The sequence below is a fragment of the Chroicocephalus ridibundus genome, chromosome 6, assembly GCF_963924245.1.
Source record: "Chroicocephalus ridibundus chromosome 6, bChrRid1.1, whole genome shotgun sequence".
Taxonomy (NCBI): Eukaryota; Metazoa; Chordata; class Aves; order Charadriiformes; family Laridae; genus Chroicocephalus; species Chroicocephalus ridibundus.
This window is the reverse complement of record NC_086289.1, coordinates 23,565,553-23,588,975: the sequence shown is the minus strand read 5'-3', so window position 1 is coordinate 23,588,975 and position 23,423 is coordinate 23,565,553. Positions and strand designations below refer to the sequence as shown.

The 23,423-nt window shown below is 38.8% G+C and overlaps 1 protein-coding gene across 5 annotated transcripts in view; it reads right to left on the bottom strand.

Annotated features, from left to right (window-relative positions):
* SEC24C (SEC24 homolog C, COPII coat complex component) overlaps positions 1-23,423 on the bottom strand; it is a 38,971-nt gene that overhangs the window by 11,373 nt on the left and 4,175 nt on the right. Inside the window, exons 1-12 of one of the 5 annotated variants that reach the window (XM_063338668.1) lie at positions 22,689-22,708; positions 19,378-19,580; positions 16,425-16,511; positions 13,691-13,832; positions 12,512-12,690; positions 10,816-11,271; positions 9,427-9,557; positions 8,081-8,149; positions 6,219-6,330; positions 5,249-5,376; positions 2,409-2,547; positions 382-497 (exon numbers count right to left, since the gene is read on the bottom strand). In XM_063338668.1, coding sequence (XP_063194738.1) covers positions 382-497; positions 2,409-2,547; positions 5,249-5,376; positions 6,219-6,330; positions 8,081-8,149; positions 9,427-9,557; positions 10,816-11,271; positions 12,512-12,690; positions 13,691-13,832; positions 16,425-16,511; positions 19,378-19,552 — 1,734 coding nt within the window. In that variant the 5' untranslated portion in view covers positions 19,553-19,580; positions 22,689-22,708. Of the gene's footprint in view, positions 1-381; positions 498-2,408; positions 2,548-5,248; positions 5,377-6,218; positions 6,331-8,080; positions 8,150-9,426; positions 9,558-10,815; positions 11,272-12,511; positions 12,691-13,690; positions 13,833-16,424; positions 16,512-19,377; positions 19,581-22,688; positions 22,709-23,423 lie in introns of those variants that run through there. The other 4 variants (XM_063338669.1, XM_063338670.1, XM_063338671.1 and 1 more) reach the window with 4 other exon arrangements.

The following is a 23,423-nucleotide window of genomic DNA, read 5'->3' as shown; positions in this document are numbered from 1 at the left end:
TGCATAGTTACTGTTGTACTTGAATGTCTCCTACATTCTCCTTCTGCCCCCAAGGACTACTGCAAGAGAGTCCCTCCTGCAGAACTGCTAAGGTAACAGCTATAGCTGCTTATACAGCTCCAGAAGCGAATGACAGAGGCAGCTATAACAAAATTATATTATGGCATGTGCAATCAAGACTTCCTCTACTTTGGGAAGCAAGCAGGCAAACACATTATCTTACACAATTAAGTGGGTTGGATTAATGCTGTTAATTATCTCTGACAGCTGAAAAGCAGCCCCAGACAATTCATGTCATTCTTACTTTTAGGAAAACAGGCTTTTTATTTAAAAGCAAAACAAAATACTGTAATAAACACAAACTACTTGCACTACACATACCTTGCAATAGTCAACTGTTGCTAGAAACTCATAAGATCCCAGTGATAACTCAGGTCGATCATAGAAGTCTACTCGCTTTCCAGTATGATCCAAATGCTGGAAGTAATGAGGTGGCACTGGGGAAGGAAAAAACATTAAGTTCAGTGACATGTCCATGATAAACGCTGACTAGAGAGCCAACACGACAAAAGCTCTTTCAAATAAAACTCTGGGAAAGCTAGCTAGCACTCTGTGCTAGTATACAAGCATTACGAAAAATATTCATGCAATCTAAGAGCATAATTAAAGCCAAGAAATACAGACAAACAGCTTCCAGCTTGTCTTAGGCACCAAGTGGCACACTGTATAGTCACTATTGTACTTTTCCTGAACCTCTTTTACATTCTTATTTTACGTTTCACATCAGAAATGTCACAACAACATGTTCTTAGATTCTTCTGAAGAATTTAGTACAAAGGAAAAATCTTGTACAAGTAGTAACAAATAACTTAAAACAGAATTTGAAGCAAACTACAGGCTACAACATTACTGACTCAATTCAGGCTTACCAAAAGACTGAGCTCCTTATTTTGCTATATGAGTTATCCTTCCCTTCCCATGCTGCACAAGAGTCAAACCTTCTGGGCACTCTCAGGTGCAGAGACTGCCATAATCCTTTTGTCAGAATAGATGGTGTACTTTTTACAGTGGATTGTAAAGCATTAAAAAGGAGGAACCGAAAGTGTAACCCCACGCCCAGTACTTTTGTGCTGGTACCAGGCATCATAGGACTTAAGTTTTCGCCTACAGAAGTCAGCTGCAGAAACAAAGCAAGCGTTTCCCTTGTGCCCAAGAGCTACCATGACAGACAGCCCCTCCTGCAGAATTGCTAGGGTGACAAAATGTATTCCAGTTATAGCTGGATATATGCTCCAAGGGAAAATAAAATGTGATTATCTGTAACGGTAGTATTCAGCACCTTTAAATTATTCTAAACATTCAAAGTTTCAACCATTCAAAACAAAACAAAGTGATATCATTAAGACTATATATATAAGCACCTATCGCTCTTCTCCTTTCCAAGTACACATCCAGTACAATCTAATTACCTCATTGTTTTTGCAGAGAATACAGAATTTGTTCGCAACTATTAGGTACAACTACATTGTATTTTCACAGCATTGCTTTCATCAGCAGTCTCTGAGCATCCCTCCCTTTTCTGCCCCTGCTGAGTTGTTACAGGTACAGCCATTCATACAGCTGCTGAGTGAGCAGGGACAGGGAATGCATGCAGGCTGAAAATCACCAGACAAAAAAGTTGTTTAAAATTGGCATTTCTAACTCTCATCAGCTTCCCATTTTGGTTTGTACAAACAGTTATACAGCATAACTGAGGTGATATGAACAAACAGTCCATTAAAAGCTACCAATGCTACCAAATGAAACACTCAAAACATCACCATAAGATTTGTTGTACCTTACATTCCACTGTGCCTTCAAAACAAACCTATGGATGTCATGCTAGAAGCAGCACATAGTAACTTCTGCTTAAAAGGAAGCACGTTTAATATTAATTTAGAAGAGCAACTAAGATTAACTGACATACATTGAACACTCCTATTTGGCTGTAGCAGATTTAGCTGCAGTCTCATCTCTAAACAGTGTTTAAACAGGCTTTGTGAGAAAAAAAAAAATCCTAACTCATGTCACCGACTAGATGTACATCTCAGTCTGTCATAGAAAAATGTAAGTTTGAAATACCCTCAGAAAATTGCATAAATAATTTTTCAAACCACCATACATTACGCTACAAGTACCTCATGTTAAAAATTTGGTACAGTAATACTGCAATGCATAAACACCTAATTTGAACATATCAGAAATGAGCACTGAACATGTTTTGTAATGAAGTTTTTACAAGACTAAACACACATTGAAGGGGAGTACACATTATAAATTACCATAACATGATAAAGATGTATTTGTTTGCATCTTGTTCAAAGATGACCCCAATAGAGCCAGAGACCAATTTCCAGAAGAAACCTTACCCTCAGTGACACAGCTGCAGAAACAACACTGGAACCTCCTTCCACCCTCAATGAACTGCATAAAAGGGCACATGTAAGCTTTGCACCTATTACATCGGACAGGACCGGACTCTCCATGGTCTACCAAATAAGGAAGGGTCTGTGGAAGCAGGGGAAAAAAGAAAAGAAAAGTCACATGATGATGAGAAAGAAATGACCACACATACTGCAGAGCTTAAAACAATCTCCCTGTACATTGCATAGGATTTAGCGTTTTGGCAGCTGTGGGAAATAGTGCAAGGGGCGGTGGAAGCCTGAATAAGTGTTTCATGAATGCTTTTCAACTCAAGGTTTAGCACAGCAGTTCTCTGTGGACTGCAATCATTAATGGGTTACCCCACTTAGACACAAACAAGTACTTCTGCATGGTGCTGCACTACCTTATATAGTAGCCTGCTCGAGGAGCATGAACTCTAGCAGGAGTACCACACTGCACAGCACAGTTGTATCCCAAGTGAACACGAAACACTGAAGCCATGCAAAAAATGGCTGTGACAACCTCATGGGAGTGAGCATACAATTTACTTTTCACCACAGGTTGGGTGTTTTAAAAGCAATTCTTCACCTCTTCTATTTTTCCCTTGTAAAAAGTAAGCTTTTTGACAAAACAGAAGCCAGTCATTGCATTCCGTATATTCAAGAACATAGAGCATCCAGACTATCTTAAAAAATTTCATCTGATAAGATTTATTTTTGAAGTCCACCATCAAATACAGTATAACCATAAGTTCTGCTTGTCTTGATCCCATTGTATAGCAAGTCCTCAAAACTGTTATGTAGTGATACCATTTTTGAACTACAACTGATAATATATTCTTTTTGCAGCCAAACCAGAATAAGATGCGTGACAATTTCTGCAGCTTCTCAGCCTCAGAATGAGCAGGAAGCATTTTAAAATGATTAAGACAGAACTTGTGCAAGCTACAAGCTGCATTCATAGTTCAAAGCATATTTCATGACTAAGAATGTAGCTCAAAAGAAAGTTTAACTACTTACTTCTAAATTTTCTGTCACTAAAGGTGTCCAGTCTTAATTCTCTCAGTCACCCTAAACCCCTGATCATCTTTAAGAGACAACACGTTCCTTGAGCAGGAGTACAGCAAACGCTCCAACCACTTTCTTCCTCTTCATGCCATATCTCATTCAGCCCCACTAATCATTTATTGACAATACAATGGTTTTGTGGCCAGCATTTCTCAGCTCCTGCTGCCCAGGCTGATCTCCTCAGAGGAAGCAAAATTTCAAGTCTTCTGACTGCCAGGCAATGTTGGCAACGTACTTCCACACAATAACATTTTTTTTCTCAGCCTCTCCTCCAATAAACACACATGCAAACAAACTACAAGCATGCTGCATACATGTAGTGCTATGCAAAACTTGTCACTAACCACTTACTCCCAGAAGACAAAGAGATACTTCTTTCTGAAGCCTCAAACTTTGCCTTCTGAACTGTGCATTAACATAGGGCAAAGGTCCTGTATCTGGCAACCAGGTACTGCATTTTTATATATTCTAGATTTCTCTGAATGCTGTATTTTCACAAGACATTCATCCCCTCATTACTGATATGTTAAGCTTTAGCCGTATTTACAGTCTCATTGCTCTGAACAGCTGAGCCTTCATCTGTTCGAACAGCCCCTCCACAGGGAGTTTGCCCTTGCCATAAAGAACTTCTCAATGCTAGAAGCTGACCAGTCTCCAGGGCAATTTTCCGATCCTAGCTATATTTTTTCTGGATATCACAAGCATTTGTTCAAAGCATAAACACACCAGGAGACCTAACAACTAGTTGTTTGTAAAGCTCCTCTGAAAATGTGCAGCTCCACAAGACTCTGGGTTTCTCAAATATGACCATATTCTCCCATTGTGCTCCTTTTACACTCCAGGCACAATACAGCAATACAGGAATTAAATTTACAATTCATTTTTATCACAAACAAGTTTTCACAATCCAAACCATAGTTTAGTAATTAATAAACACAAACGGAAAAAACCCACCCTTAAAAGCCCAGAGGATATTCCTTTCCTCAGCAGATGCTAAAGTTAAACTTAACAGGGCAGAGAATACTGCAAACATATGTACTCAAATTTAGCAAGCATATTTGTCTTTATGTCACTCCTCCAAGCAGGCCAAAACTACACAGCAGCCAGAGTATTTAGAATATTCTATAAAATTTCTGTCTCTAATATTCTCAAAGCTTTCATGTTCTCAGCAATCAGACAGTGGGTAAAAGGCTAGCTAGCCACACATTACACCCAGAAGGAAACAAATGCTGCAAAAAACAAGGGCAGAAATACAAGTGCAGCTCAGCAGTGCCTAGTACTCAGTCTTGTACTGACATCTCACGCAGTGCTCTGCATGTGCATACACATTAGACAGCTTAACCAGTGCTGCTTGATATATTCTCATCCAATTCCACAACCTGACATCCTAGAAGAGACTTAATATCAGTGATTAGTAACCATTTAAATACTTTAGGCCAAGAAAGAAACTGAGATCAACTGGAAGTGTATATATTTGTGACCATCCTAGTATTTTGGTCATTTGGTCACAGCGCTTGACAGTTACTGCAAAGAAGCTGAAATTATCATGGTGATCATAATATTAAATGTTTTGATCCCAGCATTCTTCTGCCTTACAGATCTCTACCACACACTTGTGGGAGAATTAATGTTTACCTAGTCTTTGTTACCTAAACATCCCTTCTCAACATATCTCTTAAATGTTGACATCTAATAGCATTCTCCTGATGAGTTCAGAGTGCATACAGTGTGCATGTAACTCTGCATACGGTTCTTACCTCCTCTGGGGGTAGAGTAGCCAGTGGTTTTATGACAGCAGCTAGGGGAACTTGGGACTGTTTGGCCATATCTGAGGTGCAGGGAATATTGTAAGATGTGCATCTTATGTAGCGGGGGCTTGCGTTACCTGGGAAACAAAGAAGAAAATCCCTGTAAATTTAAGTACAAGTTAAGTTTATATTCAAGAACAGAAATAAAAGTACCTTAAGTTGTGTTGTTAAACCACAGAGTCTAAGAGCCTACCTAAACAATCAATTAATTCTAAATCTATGCAAAACTTGAATTCCAAACAAAATGCCTCTTCATGATTAACTACATATAATAAAAGTCCTTAACTCAAAACAAAGGAACTTGACTCCACTTCATCTTAAACCTCTAAAAAGGCATTCCTATTTCACTCTTTTTGTAAACTAAAACACACTACAGGCAGAAAAGTCACCTCAAACATTTCTACTGTTTAATTTTGTAATTTTGGGCGAAGAGTAAAGCGCTTTTAAGGAACCTTAAAATCTCCAATAAAGCAGCAGGAATTAAAAGCTAAAATATCCTTTCTTTATGAAACCCACAGACCAATTTTCATCCTACTCATGATTTAAAAAAATACAGTTCCCAGTCCAATTCAAATGATATTGCTAGTAAATTTCAGTTCTTAACTGTCATTGATATAGCTCTACAGAAGAGGCTTCATTTGCTGCTCTCTGATATCCCTGATCATGCTGGTCCCAGGTACCTGCCCTGGAAAATATTTTTTACTTGCAAATTGGTTACTAGCTACCAAACTATCAGAAGAATCTACATTGAGATCAATTCAACACGAGACTTGAAACTAAGCTTCTGCTGGTAAAACACACATCCCCAGCCATTGAAATAATTCCTCAAACTTTTCCTTCAAAGACATGGACAGTTCTGCCACTGACTTTTTGGGGTTTGTGTTTTGTTCATTTCTTTAGGGAAAGACAAATATTTTACCTTGATCCTTGACCAAGAAATTTGTAGTAACAAGAGGTGGGACCTGCCCTCTCACTCCAGTGACAAATGGTTCTGACCCACGGTTACTTCTGTCATCTTCAATCACTTGAATCTGTGATGGAAAACACCACATTAATATTTGGAGGCTTGGTTTCAAGGTACTGTAAAAACAAAATTTACATCTGTAAGGCAGTGAAAAGGGGACCCGAGGCAAACATTACTATTTCTAAAAATAAGAAGTCTAAAGCAAGTAAGTTTTGTCAAGCAGTCACCTCTCAGTTTGATTTTGAACAGTACTTAACAGCTAAAAATAAATTACAAGTTCTAAATATTATTTTTCCCCCAAGTATTTTGAGTAGTAGCATATTTTGTGTTTTAAGGCCTGATCTGAACTCATAAAGCCAAACACAGATCAAGAAAGGAATTTTTGGTAGTATTTCCCTGTATAATGGTCCTAGCCAAATTAAAATTAGAAGCTTCTGTATGCCTCAGGGTGAAGTTCTATAGATAACAGAAAAGAAAAAACAGGTTATGTTCCCACCATGTTCATAGTATGCATTTATTTCTAACCACTGTAACTCTGACCTAAAGACGGATGCTTGCAAGCTCAGGTGGAAGTCTTTATTACTCCACGGTGCTCAGGAGTTTGTGATTTGAATTCTGGGGATGTGGAAAGTGAAGTTTCAATAGACTTGTCAATGAATCAAGCTTAAACTTCACAAAGCCAGTAAAAATCTTCAGTTTCTTAGTATTGCTAATTCTTCATTAATGCAAATATGCTTAAGATAATGCAAATGCATTAAACAGTTTTACTTGACTAAAATATCCACTGATCTTTGCATAAGAACAGAAAATTGTAGTTACACAGTTTTAACTACATTTCCATACTGGTGCCTGAATTAAAGCATTAAAGCTAGCAATCATTCTTCTGATCTTATTTTGCCAAACACATGTGCCTTTGCTTAGAGCAAATGGTGAAACGCAGAAGTTTGCATGGCAGAACTTCTATCCAAGTTGCCAGCAGAAAGCCTCCCACAGCATCAGGCAGTGACTACTCTAGGATAAATCTAGTCCCATTTCAAAAGTCTACAGATTGACTGATGTTGGTGGTCTCACCACTGGTTTCTGTTATATGACCAACTTCAGCTAAATGAGGAAGAAGTGATACGAGGGTAACAAAGTCAAATGTGTTTTTTTTCTTCCAATCCAAAAGGTAGCTGCTTTTTCTTTCTTTAGGTAACATTCTCTACACATAAACATTAAATTTTCAAATTCAAAATTTAATGGTTATGTATGAGCACAGATGATGAGAGAATGTTTATAGCTCCCCATGCCTCAAATTAATCCACTAGAAGATTAGCATCAGGAATTAACATCAAAACAAAACAGTTCATCTGCAATTTTAGATCTTCAAAGCATTAGCCCAGTACTGGTATATCAACTAGAACAGTAAGCAAATTCTGCTCAAAACTGGTCGAAAACATGGCTACAAAGGCTCATGCTATGTGTATGTTAACACAAGAAACACATCGTATGGACAATTATACTGATGGCTTATGCTGAAAATGCCAGCTGGAATCTGATGAAGGAGATATTCTAAAGATTAGACAAAGCGAAGGGGAGACATTCTTCATGATCTGTTTCTGAAACAGTCTGCTTTCTATTGCCTCACCATCACAGAAGAGAAGATTTTAACAACCTCTTGTGGTGTAATGTTACTTATTTTGATAAGGCAAGCAGAAGACAGCAAGGAAAGGGTAAAGGATTAACGATGAAGGGTTAGTGAGGTGAAGTTCAGGTTTCAGGCATGCACAGATGGTCACCAACACACAGACTACAATTGACATATACATAGCACTTACTGGACTAGGAATTGCATCTGGGTCTATTCTGTGCCTGGGTTTCTGCTGTGGTGGCAGCTCATTTAGTTGCTTTTTTTAACAAAATAAAAAGTAAGAGTGCCACAAAAAAAAAAAAGGAAAAAGAAAAAGAAGAAAGAAAAGAGAATAATAAACCAAAAAGTAACAGTGTTACTTCTCTCTACCCGAACCTGTAGCATTGGAATTAGGTACATTTGGACATTGGTTCATGCAACAGGAAACATCAGCTTCTGCAGCACGCACCTATCCCAGAACCAGTCTTGCCACAATATTGGGCTGGGGCTTTGAACACATTGCTAACCGAGGTAGTGGCTCATGTGCTCATTTTGGTTAGAAACTGGGGATTTATGCTTTAAGAACATGCTAAAATTAAGGCAACTGACACAAGCCATTTGAGATCTCATTTAGTGGAAAAGAAGAGAAGCAGAGAAGCAATTAAAGACTTCTTATAGTCTACAAAAAAAAAGTCATAAACTTTACGTAAACTTGGAGTCTAAACAGATAATCTTTTTTGAATAGCAATAGCTTCTGGACAGCACCAGTCCAGATCTACAATGTAACTCAAGACTAAATAATTTTTATAGTTTTGAAGTAAACTGATTGTGAGCACTGCCCTGGAAAGGTTTCCTGTTATCAAATGACTGTGGCCTTCTGAGACCATAACAGAACAGCAGCAGCAGAAGGAACTAGTCTAGCACAATAGACTAGTGGCAATAATACTGCCAGGCTTAATATTACTCATGATTGCTAACCATTACAACATCACTGCTCATCCTTTCTCAGAACCTCCATTCTGAAAGATAATCCCAATTTGAAAAGTCGTCCATATTTGACTGAAGTAGTGTCATGACTTAATAACCCCCCAAAATGCTAATTAGCTTTTTGACAGGTTATAGAAAAGGGAAAGGAAAAGCACCATAATCATCTTCTATTAATCATACTTTAAACTTGGATCATACAGTTCATAGATTGTCACCTCAAAACCTGAAATTAGTTCACCTTGGAAAGTCATTAAGCAAGAATCCAGAAATGGAGAAACAAGCTTAATCAAAGCCCTCAAGGATTCTCAAAATGTAACATAGTACAGAAAAAGACCTGAAGAATTAGAGCATCGATTTGCATATGCAGTGCCCTTCTTCAGTCACCAAGAAAAATACTGCTTCATAACAGAAGACTGAAGATGGATATACAAGAGAAAAGTAAGCAGGAAAACAGACTGATGTTCTTTGGAAAGAGAAACCTTTTCTTCAGCTTTGGTCTTTGTCAGTTCTGTTTTACATAAAGCCACTATGGGAGAGTTCACACTGGTAAGAACAAAGTAAGCTTACAGGGCTAGGAATGGAATCTGGATCCAAGCGTTTTGGTGGAGGTGGTGGTCCGGGCTGACTTCCATAATTTGGTGTTCCTGGATAGGCTCCTCCATAGTTTGGTTGGGGACCCCTCACCTGCCCAAAGGAACCTTACAAGAAAGGGAGAGCAAAATCAAATAATGTCTAATACCAGGCGTTTCCCCACTAGGCGCTTCCCACTTTTCCTGTCATCAACAAAAAACAAGTAAAAGAAAGACACATGGTTTTCAGTTAATTAGGATTAAACACACTTATCTCAGTGTTTTAGCTTAGACCTGTACATCTCTATCAATGATCTAATAGACTGATGGATACAGTCCTCCTTAAAACCAGACTTGAGGAAACACTGCTATGTTAGACTAACATAACTATTTTTAGAATAGTATGATTAAAATATGCATTAAGATCATGCACTATGAACATTAAAGTTAAATTGCAGAATTGCCTAATAGAAAGTGCACACACAGAACAGCAACATAGCTAGTGGATGACCCAAAATTCATCAAATTAGAGGTAGGCAAGGAGTTCTCTCAGAGGGCTTAGGCTTGTCTGAAATTACTGTAATAGGTTAATGTGTGATTATCTCGTGTTTTGTAACTACCTGAAGTTATTTCATATTACTTTAGACAATTTCATTCAGTTATGGAACAGCAGCATGATTTACTCCATCAGTATTTTTACAGTTCACAGCAATTTGGACAGACATTTTTAAGTAATTTATGTGGCCAGTTGTGCAAAGCTGCATGTTACTTTATCCTAGCTATCTGTAAATGTTATTGATTAAAATCAGCCCAAACTATTTATAATTCAGAAAGCTTAACTGGTATTACTTCTAAGCACACACAAAATGTGAAAGGTTCTACACGGAGAAAAATACAGAGTTTTGTGAATTACAGAAAAAAAAGTAGCAACTCTTTTTCAATGTTTAGCAACTCCTCTCATATATCTTGTATATGCACACTGGCCACAAATTAAAAAAAAAAAAAAGATAAGGCTTTTCAGGATTTCAAATCTCTACTTTTGAACAGATGAGGTTGCATACATCAAATTAAAGTTCATATTAAAATTTTAATCACAAGTTCTTGTAGTCTTATGGCACTAACTATTAAACAACTTTTTGGCCAAGGAAGCTAGGATCCCTTTAGTTACATTAATCTGATTGAAACCTGCATGACCGACATCTTAGAATGACACATCCTATCGTTTATCTTGGATTTGTCCTTCAGACGTGAGCACAGGGAAACAAGAGGGAAGCTTTGAAGTGTAGCCAGGAGCCCACAAGTTACAAACCTGAAATCCAGTTCTCAGTTTGCAGCACACAGAGAGTACACGTAACTTACAATTCCTATACTAGGAACTAGAACTCACCATTCTGCTGCATTTGGTATCCTGGCTGAGGAGGATGAGTGGGAGGAGGTGGTCCATGGAGGCCACTCATGGGAGGCCCAGGGTGTGGCCCTGCCATAGTCGATGGAGGTGGTGGTGGTGGTGAAGATACATGATTCGGCTGGGAGGCTGGTGGTCCAGCAAGTGTCTGCCCAGGCAGTGGCGGGCCTGGCATGGTAGGTGGCCTTGGGGCACCTGTGGTAGGAGGATAAGAAGAAAGTCCAATCCCTGTAGAAGAGGGAGGTGGGGCAAAACCAGGGACTTGAGTAGGTAGGCGCTGAGTTGATATTGGTTGACCAGGAAACGGAGGCTGTGCCAAAGGAAGACCCTGAGACACACTGGTAGGAGGGGGTCCTTGGCTCGCAGTGTAAGGTGTGTAGAGACCAGATCCTGTTGCACTAAAGCTTCCTGAGACTGGGGGAACCGATGTTGGGGGACCTGATAAGAAGAAAAGAAGATATAATTTTTTTTTCTATCCTGAAGACAATTAAGATGCAAGCAAAACCCGTTTGTTCTAGATATCTAACTAGGTCTACAACTTTATCATCTTCAGATGGACTTGCCATTACTAATAGAGACACACATTAAGTGAACACCCTCCTAAATTTATCAGAGTTGAAACTCCTTCAAGGGACCTGAAACTTGATAGTTCTTTCACTGTCCTCTCTCTGAGTCTGAGCTTCTTATTTTACATAATCAGAACACATTTCAGGATTCACGGCCAGAGAAAAGGGGCAAAGCCAAGAGTAAGCAAAACAAGAACCACCACAAGTCTGCCTACTGATTTCTTGAACTAAGTTTTTATCTTAAACTCCACACTAAGTTGGAGCCTGTAGTCCAAGAATGGTTTTGACCTTCATGGTTTTAATAGCATGGAACTAACATCTGTATTTACCACTATGCTATTTCTGAGGATAATTTTAGACAAACATGTTGCCAAAATGTTAAAAAAATCTGCATCCCCTACTCCTAATTTTCCTATAAAGTCTGTGTCAGAGTATGAGATGTTTGTCAAAGCACTCTTACCAAAACAATTAAAAAACTAAAATCAAAGTGTAGTCACACTGCTTACACAGACTAAAGACAAATCTCTGGTCTTCAATTAAAAAAGAAAAGTCCCGTAATCTACAGCAGTTGGAAAGTAGATCTAACACAATAGAACAAAATATCTAAATTGAGTTTGTAGTATGTAATAAGTTTCTTCTGAACTTCCAGCAAAACCCTTCACAGACTCATTTACAGTAATTTCAGCTCTTTGGGATTCACTGAGCCCTTTTTCCTTTTTTTTTTTCCTCTTTTTTTTTTCTTTTTTTTTTTTTTTGTTTGGCTTGGTTTTTGACTGGGATGCTGCATAACAGTGGCAATGCATGCAGACTCTTGACAGCTTACTTAAGGATAGACTGGTTTTGTGTTTCACACCAAGATTCACCTAATTGAGGAGAAAGATTGTTACTCTCTTTTGTTACTCAACGTCCTGCACTGTCCCCTACAATAGCCTCTGTTTTCACCAATGACGACCTTACTAGTCAAGGAAGCTACCATTTACTATGGCAGATGTCAACACCCAGAGAACTCCCACCACCATACAGTAATGAATCACTGACAGGAGCAAATATTTTATGAAATTACTAGCAAAAATGAAAAGAATTAGCATATTTTTGTAGCCAGGAAACCTCACCATAGCCCAGTCCAGCTGGGGGAGGAGCAGATGCTGTAGTACTGCCAATTGTCATCCCTGCCATGTGATTGCTGAGCTGCTGTACGCTGGCTGGGGGGTGACCGTATTGCTGGAACGTAGATGTCTGGCTGACAGGTGTGGGTGCTGAGCCTGGCAGAAACGGCTGAGAAGCAGGTGGCCTGAGAAGGAAGATGAAAAACCTCACTGGATTCCCCATTATACAAGCAGTTACAACACTCTGTGCCTTTTAAAATTTTTCTACCACAGACACAGGCTGAGTCTGAATTATTTACATGAAGCGCTGTAGCTCACTGGAAAACTTAGGAAAACTCAGGAAGCTCAGGAAAAACAATTACATATCCTGCATGGATCTGAATCCTTCCATCAAAAAAAATAATCTATTAGCTCTTAAAATACAAGTTCTACATTTATGGCATTTTTTGTTAATTGCATTTCAGTTATCACAACAAATCAGAAGTACTGCAACAAAGTCTACAGGGTGAGCAACAGTCAGGCTTGCACTGCTACGTAAGAATGCTCTGTTGCTCAAAGGATTTGGACTCTCCAGCTGACAGAGCTGAGCTTAACCAGAAGGATATAAAAAACAACGACCTTCCCCCATAACCAGTAATCAGAATGAAGCAGTGAGGACTGTTGCCACTTTCACCACAGAAGCAATGGCAATATCTTTCTGAAGAAGATGCCCAAAAGCTTTAGATGAAGATAACTCAGGCATCCACAACAGACAGAAAAGGACCCAGAACCAATACTAAGGAATTACTCAGTAATGACAGACAGCAACACGCCCCAGACAGAGATCAATTCACACTGCCAAGGAATCAAACACTACAGCTGCGTGGATGCAATTGTTTTAAAACAAGACAGATCATAGGAATCAGAAAATTCCTTATCAAAAAATGACTACTGCAAATAAAGTCTTTGGAGGAGAAGTAGTTTTGCTCAGTCACTGACATTGCTCATATCCTTCCAGAAGTTTTTCATCTCCAGAGAATCTTATTGTCCAACAAATACCCCTACAGCTAAATGTAGGGAATAAGGAAGCAATAAAGAAACTCAATGTCCACCACAGGAAAAACAGATTCAGATTCTAAAAGGTCTAGACCTAGCACAGGTCTACCAATGCAGACCTTCAGTATGATTTGCTCTTTTCCTACGTACCTCTGCATCGGGGCTGCTGAGGCTGGAATTCCATTCTGCACGTCTCCATGTCCAAACTGACTGTATGCCAGGTGGCCAGAAGGAAGAGATGCTCCAGAGGCTGGAGGGGGAGCTCCAGATGTTGGAGGGGCTCTTAATGAACCTACAGACATAAGGGAAAAAAAAAATAATAAAAAAATATAATCACAAATTACTCACAGAAACAAGTGCTTGAATCAACTACCATGAAAAATCCAGGAAAGAAAAAAAGTGCAGAAACAGCTTAGCAATGGCCAAATTGATGTATCAATACTCCACAAGCAACAAATAATTTAGACAACTATATTAGAAGTAGCAAAACTGAAGCACAAATATTTTTAGCCAGTGTCACTAGTCACCATCTCCCCACAGACCAAGTAGAAAATATGTACTGTGGATGGTTTTCAAAAGACAACTTCATCTTTTGATGAAGAAAAAAACCATGCCCTGTCAGTAAGGTATTAAATTCTTCCCTCTCCAAGTCCAATTATTTTTATCCAGATCAAGGAGAGTATTCACATGGAACTTAATGTTTACTGACCTGTAAACATTACAGGTCAGTTTTCCCTACTTGAAAGGTAAGCAGGTTATGTGAGTAGATTCAGTTTTCAAAAATTACATCAGACTAACTGGTTTGATATACAACGTAGTGGGGGCCACCACAGACTGTTCTTCCCAGCCTCTCAAGGCTGGAGGCTAACATGAATACTTTTTCATCTTTCAGACTGAGCTGGTTCAGTCACAGCCTAAACATATTTGCCTCACAAACAAGACTTCACACTTTCACAGACCACAGAATGATGGATACATTACCAGGAGACTAACTGCACTGTCTACTTCCAAAAAAGACGAATATAAACTTCTATTTTAATAATACTATGTTAAAAATGCTGATAATTAGAATAACCATATTACCATGCCTGCTAATCACAAGGGAACATATTTCATGTATGGGGTATCATTAGATACAGATGACTAAACAGAGTAAACTGCCACATGAGACCAGGGCAGCACATACACACTGACAGTGACCGCCATAACAAGTTTAGAAAGGACTCCGAAACTTTCCTGTGAGGAACCGTTATGAAATAGGAAATAAGAGAAGCCGTTTCTCAATTCTACAGTATAATTTATGCACCAAAGTATAAGATTTCAACTCATATATTTTTGTCTTACCTGCTACATGTAATTCTTAGTAAGGGTGTGGATGTAAATTCAAGGAAGGAATTAACTAGACCTTGTACAAATAACCAGTAATTTCTTGGGTTTTTTTCTTTATTAATAAACTTCTTCCTGTTCCTCACTTCAAGACTTAGGACTTAATTATCTCCAGAGACATTTATTATTTTTATACACATTCATCTCATTAAATTTTGTCTTTTCTAAACTACTGTTACAGTACCTTTGTCTTACTGTTCCTCTGGCTAAGCATTTCCTGATGTCTAACTATTTGTATGTTGTGTGGTATTTCTATTTCTGAATGTCTTTTGTGATACCTTTTCAGTTAATTTGATATGTTTTCATCTATTTTGGAATCTCTTTCCTTGATACTACATGTAAACTGTTTGACATTGTTATCTTTTGTCTTTGAAAGTACATTTAATCCAATTCCTGGAAGGATCCTATGCATTTGGGTTTTTTGGGGTTTTTTTAGATTAATTTAACTTTTCCCCCTACAACTTTAACAGGCATAAAATTTGACAAATACATGCTTACTTCAGAAAAAGCTTCTGAAGTCTTCTTTTTCTAGTTCTTGTCACAAATATACTTCTGTAACCGTTACGACAGACTGATCAGATAGCCACTGAAAAAAATTCACTTGAACAGGTATGAATATCTACTGATTTATTATCTTAAGATTCATTATTCTTGAGGAATCATGAAGTTCCCTTTCAACACCTTTGAGATACTGGTCTTACTCATCGCAGACCTCAAAACGGAGGTAGATTACAACAAGATGGCAAATGCCCATGATTTTACTCAAAGCCCAGAGACTATACAGTCTTGGCACAGCTCTGACTCCCTACTCTTCTAAACAAATTGACACAGCTGGAAATAGCTCTTCCAAAATACCCCTAGTTGGAAAGCAGGAAAAATACAGTATGATTTCTTGCAGTGTTTCTAATTCTTACATCTTGATTGCTAGCTTTGCAAGAGTATTTCCTTCTTCAAGCCACAGCTTTTGGAATCATAATTATTCCTAACATGTATTTGGTTTCTGTGCTATAGCCAAGGAAGCTAAAAGCTTTTTTCCCTTAAACAGAAGCACAAGTTACAAAAATCTCATCATTTCCAATAACAACCTCCGGCTGCTTGGGGAGATTTTTCATTTCTTCATCGCAATGCTGTCATTTCAAATCTCACGTTTTAGTTCTCTCTCAAGTGGGAGACTGCACTCTTTTAAACTAAGGCTTCTCCCTGGCAGAACCTGAATGGGCCAATTCAGGTTTTGAAATCAATCTTCAGAAAACATTAGTCACAAGTCAGGTTTTATCTATGAATCTGCAGGCATAAGGGATTTCTAGTAGGATTATTTCTTCATATCCTATTTATGTTTCTGGAGAGCTGCCTACAAATAGATTGGGAAGTGTCCCACCCACCTCTGCCTGAATAATCAGGTACCCACACCTTTGAGATAAATATCCATATTAAATGTGAACTTGGCACAGAAGAAGCAGCAAAGCACAAACACTCCCACAGAGAGGACACCATTTACCTATGAAATTAGGTGCAAGAGAAGAAGTGTCAGAGTTGAGAGATACAGGAGAGCCCTTCGAAGGGAACCCCAAGGAAGGAAAGTAACCTGGAAAGACAGAATACACCAGTAAATCAAGCCTGAGAGAAACCACCAAGAGACAGTGTTTCCAGTGCTGAGGACAGTCTGTAATGCAGAAAATATTATATACATAAAATCCATGTCACGCTGTCTCAAACCAGGACACACATTTACCACATTATTCCTTAAGCTATACTCCCTCTCACTGTTCTACCACGCATAACATATTTTACCAACACAGTTCATACGCTAACATTAATACAAGAGTTAGTAGTATTGTAAACTGAATTTATGTGAAACAATACAGCAGCAGCTGGATTGTTACTGGTATTCAGATAACTGTGTTTGCACTTTCAACTGCATGATCTCACCAGAAAGAAACCGATAGACTGTCTGAAAGACTTGTGCAAAATTGTTCCGGTTCTTTCAACATTCTCATAGCAAGAAGCAGCTATTTTCAGCTAGCAGCACAGTACTCCACTTCTGGTCCCAAGCAAGACTAGCATCACTGGCACAGCATTCCCATGTTTCCATCAGTTAGAGCTAGGGTTTGTCACACAAATCAGATGCAAAAGACTGCCCGACTGAGGATGGCACCTGCTCCCAACACTTCTCCACTCAGTCCTCCAAGCAATTTTATTGTTATTTTTTAAATAAATCCCTAAGACAACTACTTTGAGATCACAGAATAACACTGGCAATTTTCCTTTTACCCTTCAATGGTCACTAAATTCCTGTCCCTCTAGTGCCTCTCTCTCCTCTATGCTATGCAGCTACAACAAGTCTTGCTAAAAAGACCTGCAATAAATATAACATGTTGTAGATGGAGGTAGAAAGGATAACCATCACTATCCTCACTATCACCTGTCTGGTCTCTTTGATTTGTTTGTTTGCCACTCTTTTCCACCTGGTTGTCATATTCAGCAGCTATGGTTCAGTTTCTGGCTGTTGTGCTAGTGCTCTGAATTTTACATTCCTTCATTCTGAAGATAGGAATCCTGGATTTACAGCAGCAGGTCCAAAATGCACAACCGACAACTGAGATTTCCTTAATACAGTCTGCTAAGCCTAGGAAGGATGGTCTCAGAAGAAAAGATGGAAGAGAATTCTCCACATTGAATGGGTGGCCTTTGCCTGACATATCAATAAAGTACATGAGATACTACTTAAGAGTAGTACAATACAATTCTGTTGTCTGAATAAGACCACGTTGTTGCCCTCAGTGTTGCACTACTTTTGAATCATTACTGGCACAACCAAAATCTGCATTTTTTGTTCTGCACAAGTTTATATGCATGTTATCAAGCTGTCAAGGTACATCCTGACTGAGCTGACGTGAACTACATTTCTGTTGTTCTGAAATTGAAAAACTCAGACCAGAAATAACTTAGAAGGTAAAAAGTTAATTTCCTTAAAAATAAATGTTTTTTCAGACTTGTAAATAATTCTTGAAGTACCTGACAGAAAATGCTCATCAGGTTTTTTCCAAAAACATCCTAAACATTCTTCACACTGCTAGCAACCAAAACATGTTTTCTATAAATAGCTGCACTGACGAAACTTTTCTAACAAATCTGTACTAATCTTTGTCCTTTTTGAATCTCCTTCTCTCCCTCACTGAAGGAAGTCCAATTTCTCTGCATTCCTTCCATGGGACAGAAAACACTTGTTAGTCAAAGCGCTCAGGGGCTGAGCTCTGCCTCTGCCTTCCGAAGAAGCAGGATTTCTTCCCTCTGCCCAGTGCTGATTTTCATTACTTTTATAGGCATTTAAACCCTCTGTGAAATTAGTCCAAAACTCACAGATTAAAAGTGCTGTTGGAAGAGATTTATTGAGAGGAAGGGAGGAAGAGGATTAAGGACACAGTAGGAAGATGGCGCAACTGAATAACCCATTCTTTAGCACACCACACTGACTCTTCTACTCCACTACTCTGCTAACTCCAGACAAAAGAATGCAACAGGGTAATTATTGAAACCCCAAATTTCAGTCTCCCACTTCTGTTAGTTTCAAGACAACTATAAGCGCTTTGACTGCTCTATCCTTCTCATTGAGTTTGGTTTAAAATTCAAGAAGTTGCAAAAAATTCAATATATACTTGGATGGGAGAATAATACAGAGACTATTAGCATATTCCTCATTTCCTTAAAATACCAATCTGAAATCTAAACAAATATTTCAGAGCGGAAGTTCATGTTGTGCTTATCTCAGTAGAACTGAATTCATCCACATGATTTTGAAAGGCAGAAATATTTCTACCCAAAGCAATAGCATCTTCTCCTCTACATTTCAGATGTTAAAGTCGCTATTAATCTCCCAAAGCAATTCAGGTACTCTGAAACAAAGACTCTTGAAGCTAAGACTTTTAAGTCTTTATTTTGAAAACAGGAAAAAAAGAAATCAAATACTTTGTTTCTTTCTTTTTTTTTTTTTTTAACAGAGACAAGTGATATGATCCTGCAAAACCAGGAAAATTTGGGAACAAGTTAGCTTGCCACATTTCCACAAACTTTCTACATAATGATGTAAGGCAGTCTCAATTATAAATCTGTTACAGTCCCTAACTGCTGCCCCTCCACATGACCTCATGAAGAAGACTGTCCTAGTCAGGTGCTTCAGTATCACAGGGCAGGGACATACAGAAAAAAGCAGGCTGTGCTTCACAACATGTTAATTTTGTGAGCTATTAAAAGAAGAGTAAGCCCTACTAAAATGGACAAGTGACAGAACAATAAGCTCAGAACGTACAGGAAGAACGTGATTTTTAACGTTACAGAAGAAAAGGTAATTGCTACCACAAAATAAAGGCTAACAATAGGAAGCATACAAAAAAATAATCCAGGCACGCAGCCATGCACAGGTTACCAATCATTAAGTTTTGACTGACAAGTACCTTGTGGAGGGACTGGCTGTTGATATCCTGGCATCGGACCATTATAAGCTCCATATTGCGACTGAGGAACCGCTGGCAATGGCTGTCCTCCGTAGGCCGGCTGCTGGTATCCCTGATATCCAGGCTGAGGTTGCCCGTAAGGAGGCCCTGTGTGAGCTTGCTGGTTTACACTCATTGTATTCACATCCCCAAACTAATCTCACCTGCAAAAAAGGGGGGGAAAAATGGCTTTTAGCAAACATAAAACCAAATTGTCCAACTTCTCTGCTGTTTCACAGAAACGAGAGCTTCTCAGATACTAGGGAAGGTAAAACATTAATGGCAATTTGCACAGCAATTTTTTCAAGTAAGATAAATGCTTTGCAAGAGCTAGTTAGAAAACTATTTTCAGAAACTAGGTTTTCCAATCATCTTATTCATGGCTTCATGCTGGTTTGACTTCAGACCATCATCTTCGAAAACAATACCATAATTTGCAATTCCATAGCAGATGATTATCTTCCTGAGACACCTTATGAACTACTTCCACCTCACAGAAAATCAGACCAACAAAAAAGAGATTTCATGACATAAATGAGAGATTCCCAACATGACACTTCAGTTCAGCTTTGATCTCTGTTAGTCTACTTGATCATGCTTCCTTCCTACAAGCAACAATTCACCATCCACAAAGGCTGCTTCTTGAAGTGTTTGATAGAATCCAGAACAGAACCCATATATGATTTTTTGGTTTGTTTTGTTTTAAACAATAGATGATTTAAAGTCCTTGTTATGTACATAAATTTCAGAAAACTAAGATATCACAAAAGCAGCATGTTCATCTAAGAAAGATGTTCAAAATGGAAAAGAATCACAGGCAAAGATATCACTAAAGGAGTTACACAAAAGTGTAAGACCTGAAACAGCAGAAGAGACAGGACAGATGTTTCTTGGCAAAGTTATGCAAGAAATCTTGCTTAACAGACAGGTTCCCAGTTCCTCTAACTAACTATATAAAGAGATTGACTACAAGGAGAAAAACAGAAATGGCATTGGGAGACCTCAAACCTAGCAGGCAATTCTTACAATACCAGAGTACCAAGCAGGTAGATAAGTCACAGAGCCCTTGAGTTGCAGAGAGACAAGGAGATGACTTCAGAGGCAGGAGATTTCCTCATAGTCTGTTTTTCAAGGATGTTTTACATCTCCTGTACTTCTCTGGATACCCATATGTCACTGTTACCCTCTTCCGCTAAGACTATGTAGATTAACACTGTAAAGAAAGGTATCTTTACAGCTTTTTCATTTTTTATTAAAAGACTGCCGTTTATATAAAATGCAAAGTTAAGCTGAAGCAAATAACTAATTTTGCCCTCATATTTTGCTCCAAATCCTATGATGAACTTGTGTATTAAAGATACACAGTAAATCTTAACAAAGATGAGACATACTGCTGCAATAGCCATCAGACAGTTGAGGCAAATCCCAATGAGGAATCTACAGCTTAACTCAAGCAGATAACAAACACCTGAGCTCTTTCGCCTATACATTGATTAGAGTACCCCAGGCAATGCCAAGGTTGGTTCTTTACACTACCAAAAATACGATGTCAAAGAATTTTTTCAACAACTGGCACAACAGTACTAAAGTAGTTGTACTAAAGTAACTACAGTCCTGTAAAAACCATCCACACAGAAATAAATTCTTTCAGATCCATATACATATATAAAATAAAGGGGAAAATACATATATCACAAGTGATCTAATTACTTACAGAAGAAAGCTAGCATAATACATACATACTACATTTAACCTCCTATAGCTAGTAAACACGACAAATGTCAATACTAAGAATGAAAATGCTTACTCTGAAATTAAACTTTATATGAAAGGAAATAAATCAAGTTTTATACTTTTATTCTTCAAGCAGTATAAAGGTAATGATAGAGCTTTTGTTTAGAAAAAGAACTTCTCTTAAATAGTTAAAGGTGACCTGCTCTTGAAAGTAACATAATGTCATTTGCAACAGCTTACAACGGTGTGACAGAATTTTTGATCAGCCTGCACTGTTTTTAATCATGATTACACATGATAAACATGACAGCAAGAGAGTCCTTGCTAAAGATTCTGGTTTCCCACACCACCTTTGACTTAGTTCTGCAGAACAGTCTAACCTTAGCAGCCACAGGGCCAGGAAATCTGGACTTTGGGACCTACTCCCTTCCCAAGCTCCCCAAAAGGTTAACCTCTTCCTCCCTAGTTCGGCAACTAGTGTCACCACATTGCAATCACAGACCTACCCCAAACCACCTCCTCTTCAGTGCAAACAGTAAAGCAGGAGAGTTCCTCCTGCAAAGGTGGTGTAAAGGGAAGGGAGAATGCCGTGAGAAGACTGTTCTACCCGTACACCTTGGACCATCCAGGCAGGGACTCTGCCAAGGAAGGAGGGCTGTGTTCTCTTCTTCCTGCCCCTGCCTATTGCTTATTGGATTGTGCATGAGGAGCCTGGCTCCCAGTCACTGCTCCTACAAACAGGTCCTTCCTTCAGGAAGAGCTGCAGGCAAAGTAGCAGCATCCTGCAGGATACCTCCTGAGCTATAATCATTAAGACACTCTTCATAAGTTACACCTACAGAAATCCCTGAACAGATCTAATGTTTGAACGAGGAATTACTGCAGGGTAGGAGAAAACCAATCTTTCCTGCTTTTTTTTTTTTGGTTAAAGCACAATAGGGCAAGAACTCAAGCACATCCCTCACAAACCACTTCTGACTTACTGTCATGAGTTCACTCATGACAGTCTTACCTGATGATCTTTTACTATTCTCTTTTCAGCCTTGCCTCACCTCCCTCACTATTTCCCACTTGAGCAGGTAATATCTGTCGGCTTGTTGCTCTCTCGGCAATAATACTGACCATACTTACACAAAGAGGCAAGCTCGTTTAATGCAAGTCTTACAGAAGAAAAGAGTTTTGAGATAATTTCCCACACTTTCTATGGAAAAAGTAGGGACACAAAGGAAGATGGTTCTAACTCAGTGTCCCAACTGAGAGAATGGCAGATATACCTCAGACCTTTAGCCAGCCCCTGTGGCAGGCAGAACAGGCCAATCTCCACCACAGCACAAGGGGATGCTTGCTCCATACTGGCAGAAGGTTAAGGAGCCGCCTGTAAAGGAGGAGGAAGACTCAAGAACAAGCTCAGTGTCAAAGCTGGGGACAAGGCTGCTTCATTATTTTGGTTGCTCAACTTGCTCTAAACGTAAGGCCAGTGGCATGCTTGCTCATCACTGGTGCGGAATACCGTAAAGGGCAGGGCCAAGAGTATCTACCTCTGAGAAGGCGGAAGACAGTTGTCACTGAATGAGTCCATTTTCTTCCTCCCCCAGTGCAAGTCATTTGTTTCAAACAGCATTCATTTCGTCTCCACTCAATATATATTAAAACCTGGTCACTTGAGATATGAGGAAAGGGAAAATTTTATGCCCTTATGACATGAAGAAAAAAAAAAGTCACAGAAAGAATGAAATACATGCACCAGATAGGGAGAAATGGAGAAAACAGGCTGTTTCACTTGACAAAAATAATGAGGATATTCCTTTGCATGTAGTAACATATTACCAGAACTAAGTCAAACACAGTATTAAAACATGCTGTTGAACATCATATTACTACTCAGCAGTTAAAACATACAGAACTCAAATAAGCAGGGATTATTGGGAAAACACTATGACAACAAGTGGTCATTACTATAAATAACAAACAAGCTTCTTGCAAAGCACAAGACAGTCACTCTATACCATTTTCTGTTCCTCTGTATAAAGGCAGTTGACCATGGAAGTTTTGGTCAAAATAGTTACACAGCTGAAATTCATACTCGAACACCATTACACAAGACAGACAACCAGTACTGATCAGCAACGAACTGACGGGAGAAAAATACACAGTAATAGTGTGCGGGGGATCATTTAACTTTCACAATAGTTTCCAGATTCCTTAGTATTCAAACAAAGCAGAGTACAGTGCAGTTTTTATGACCTGTTTTTTTAAAACCTGTTTTTTTAAAA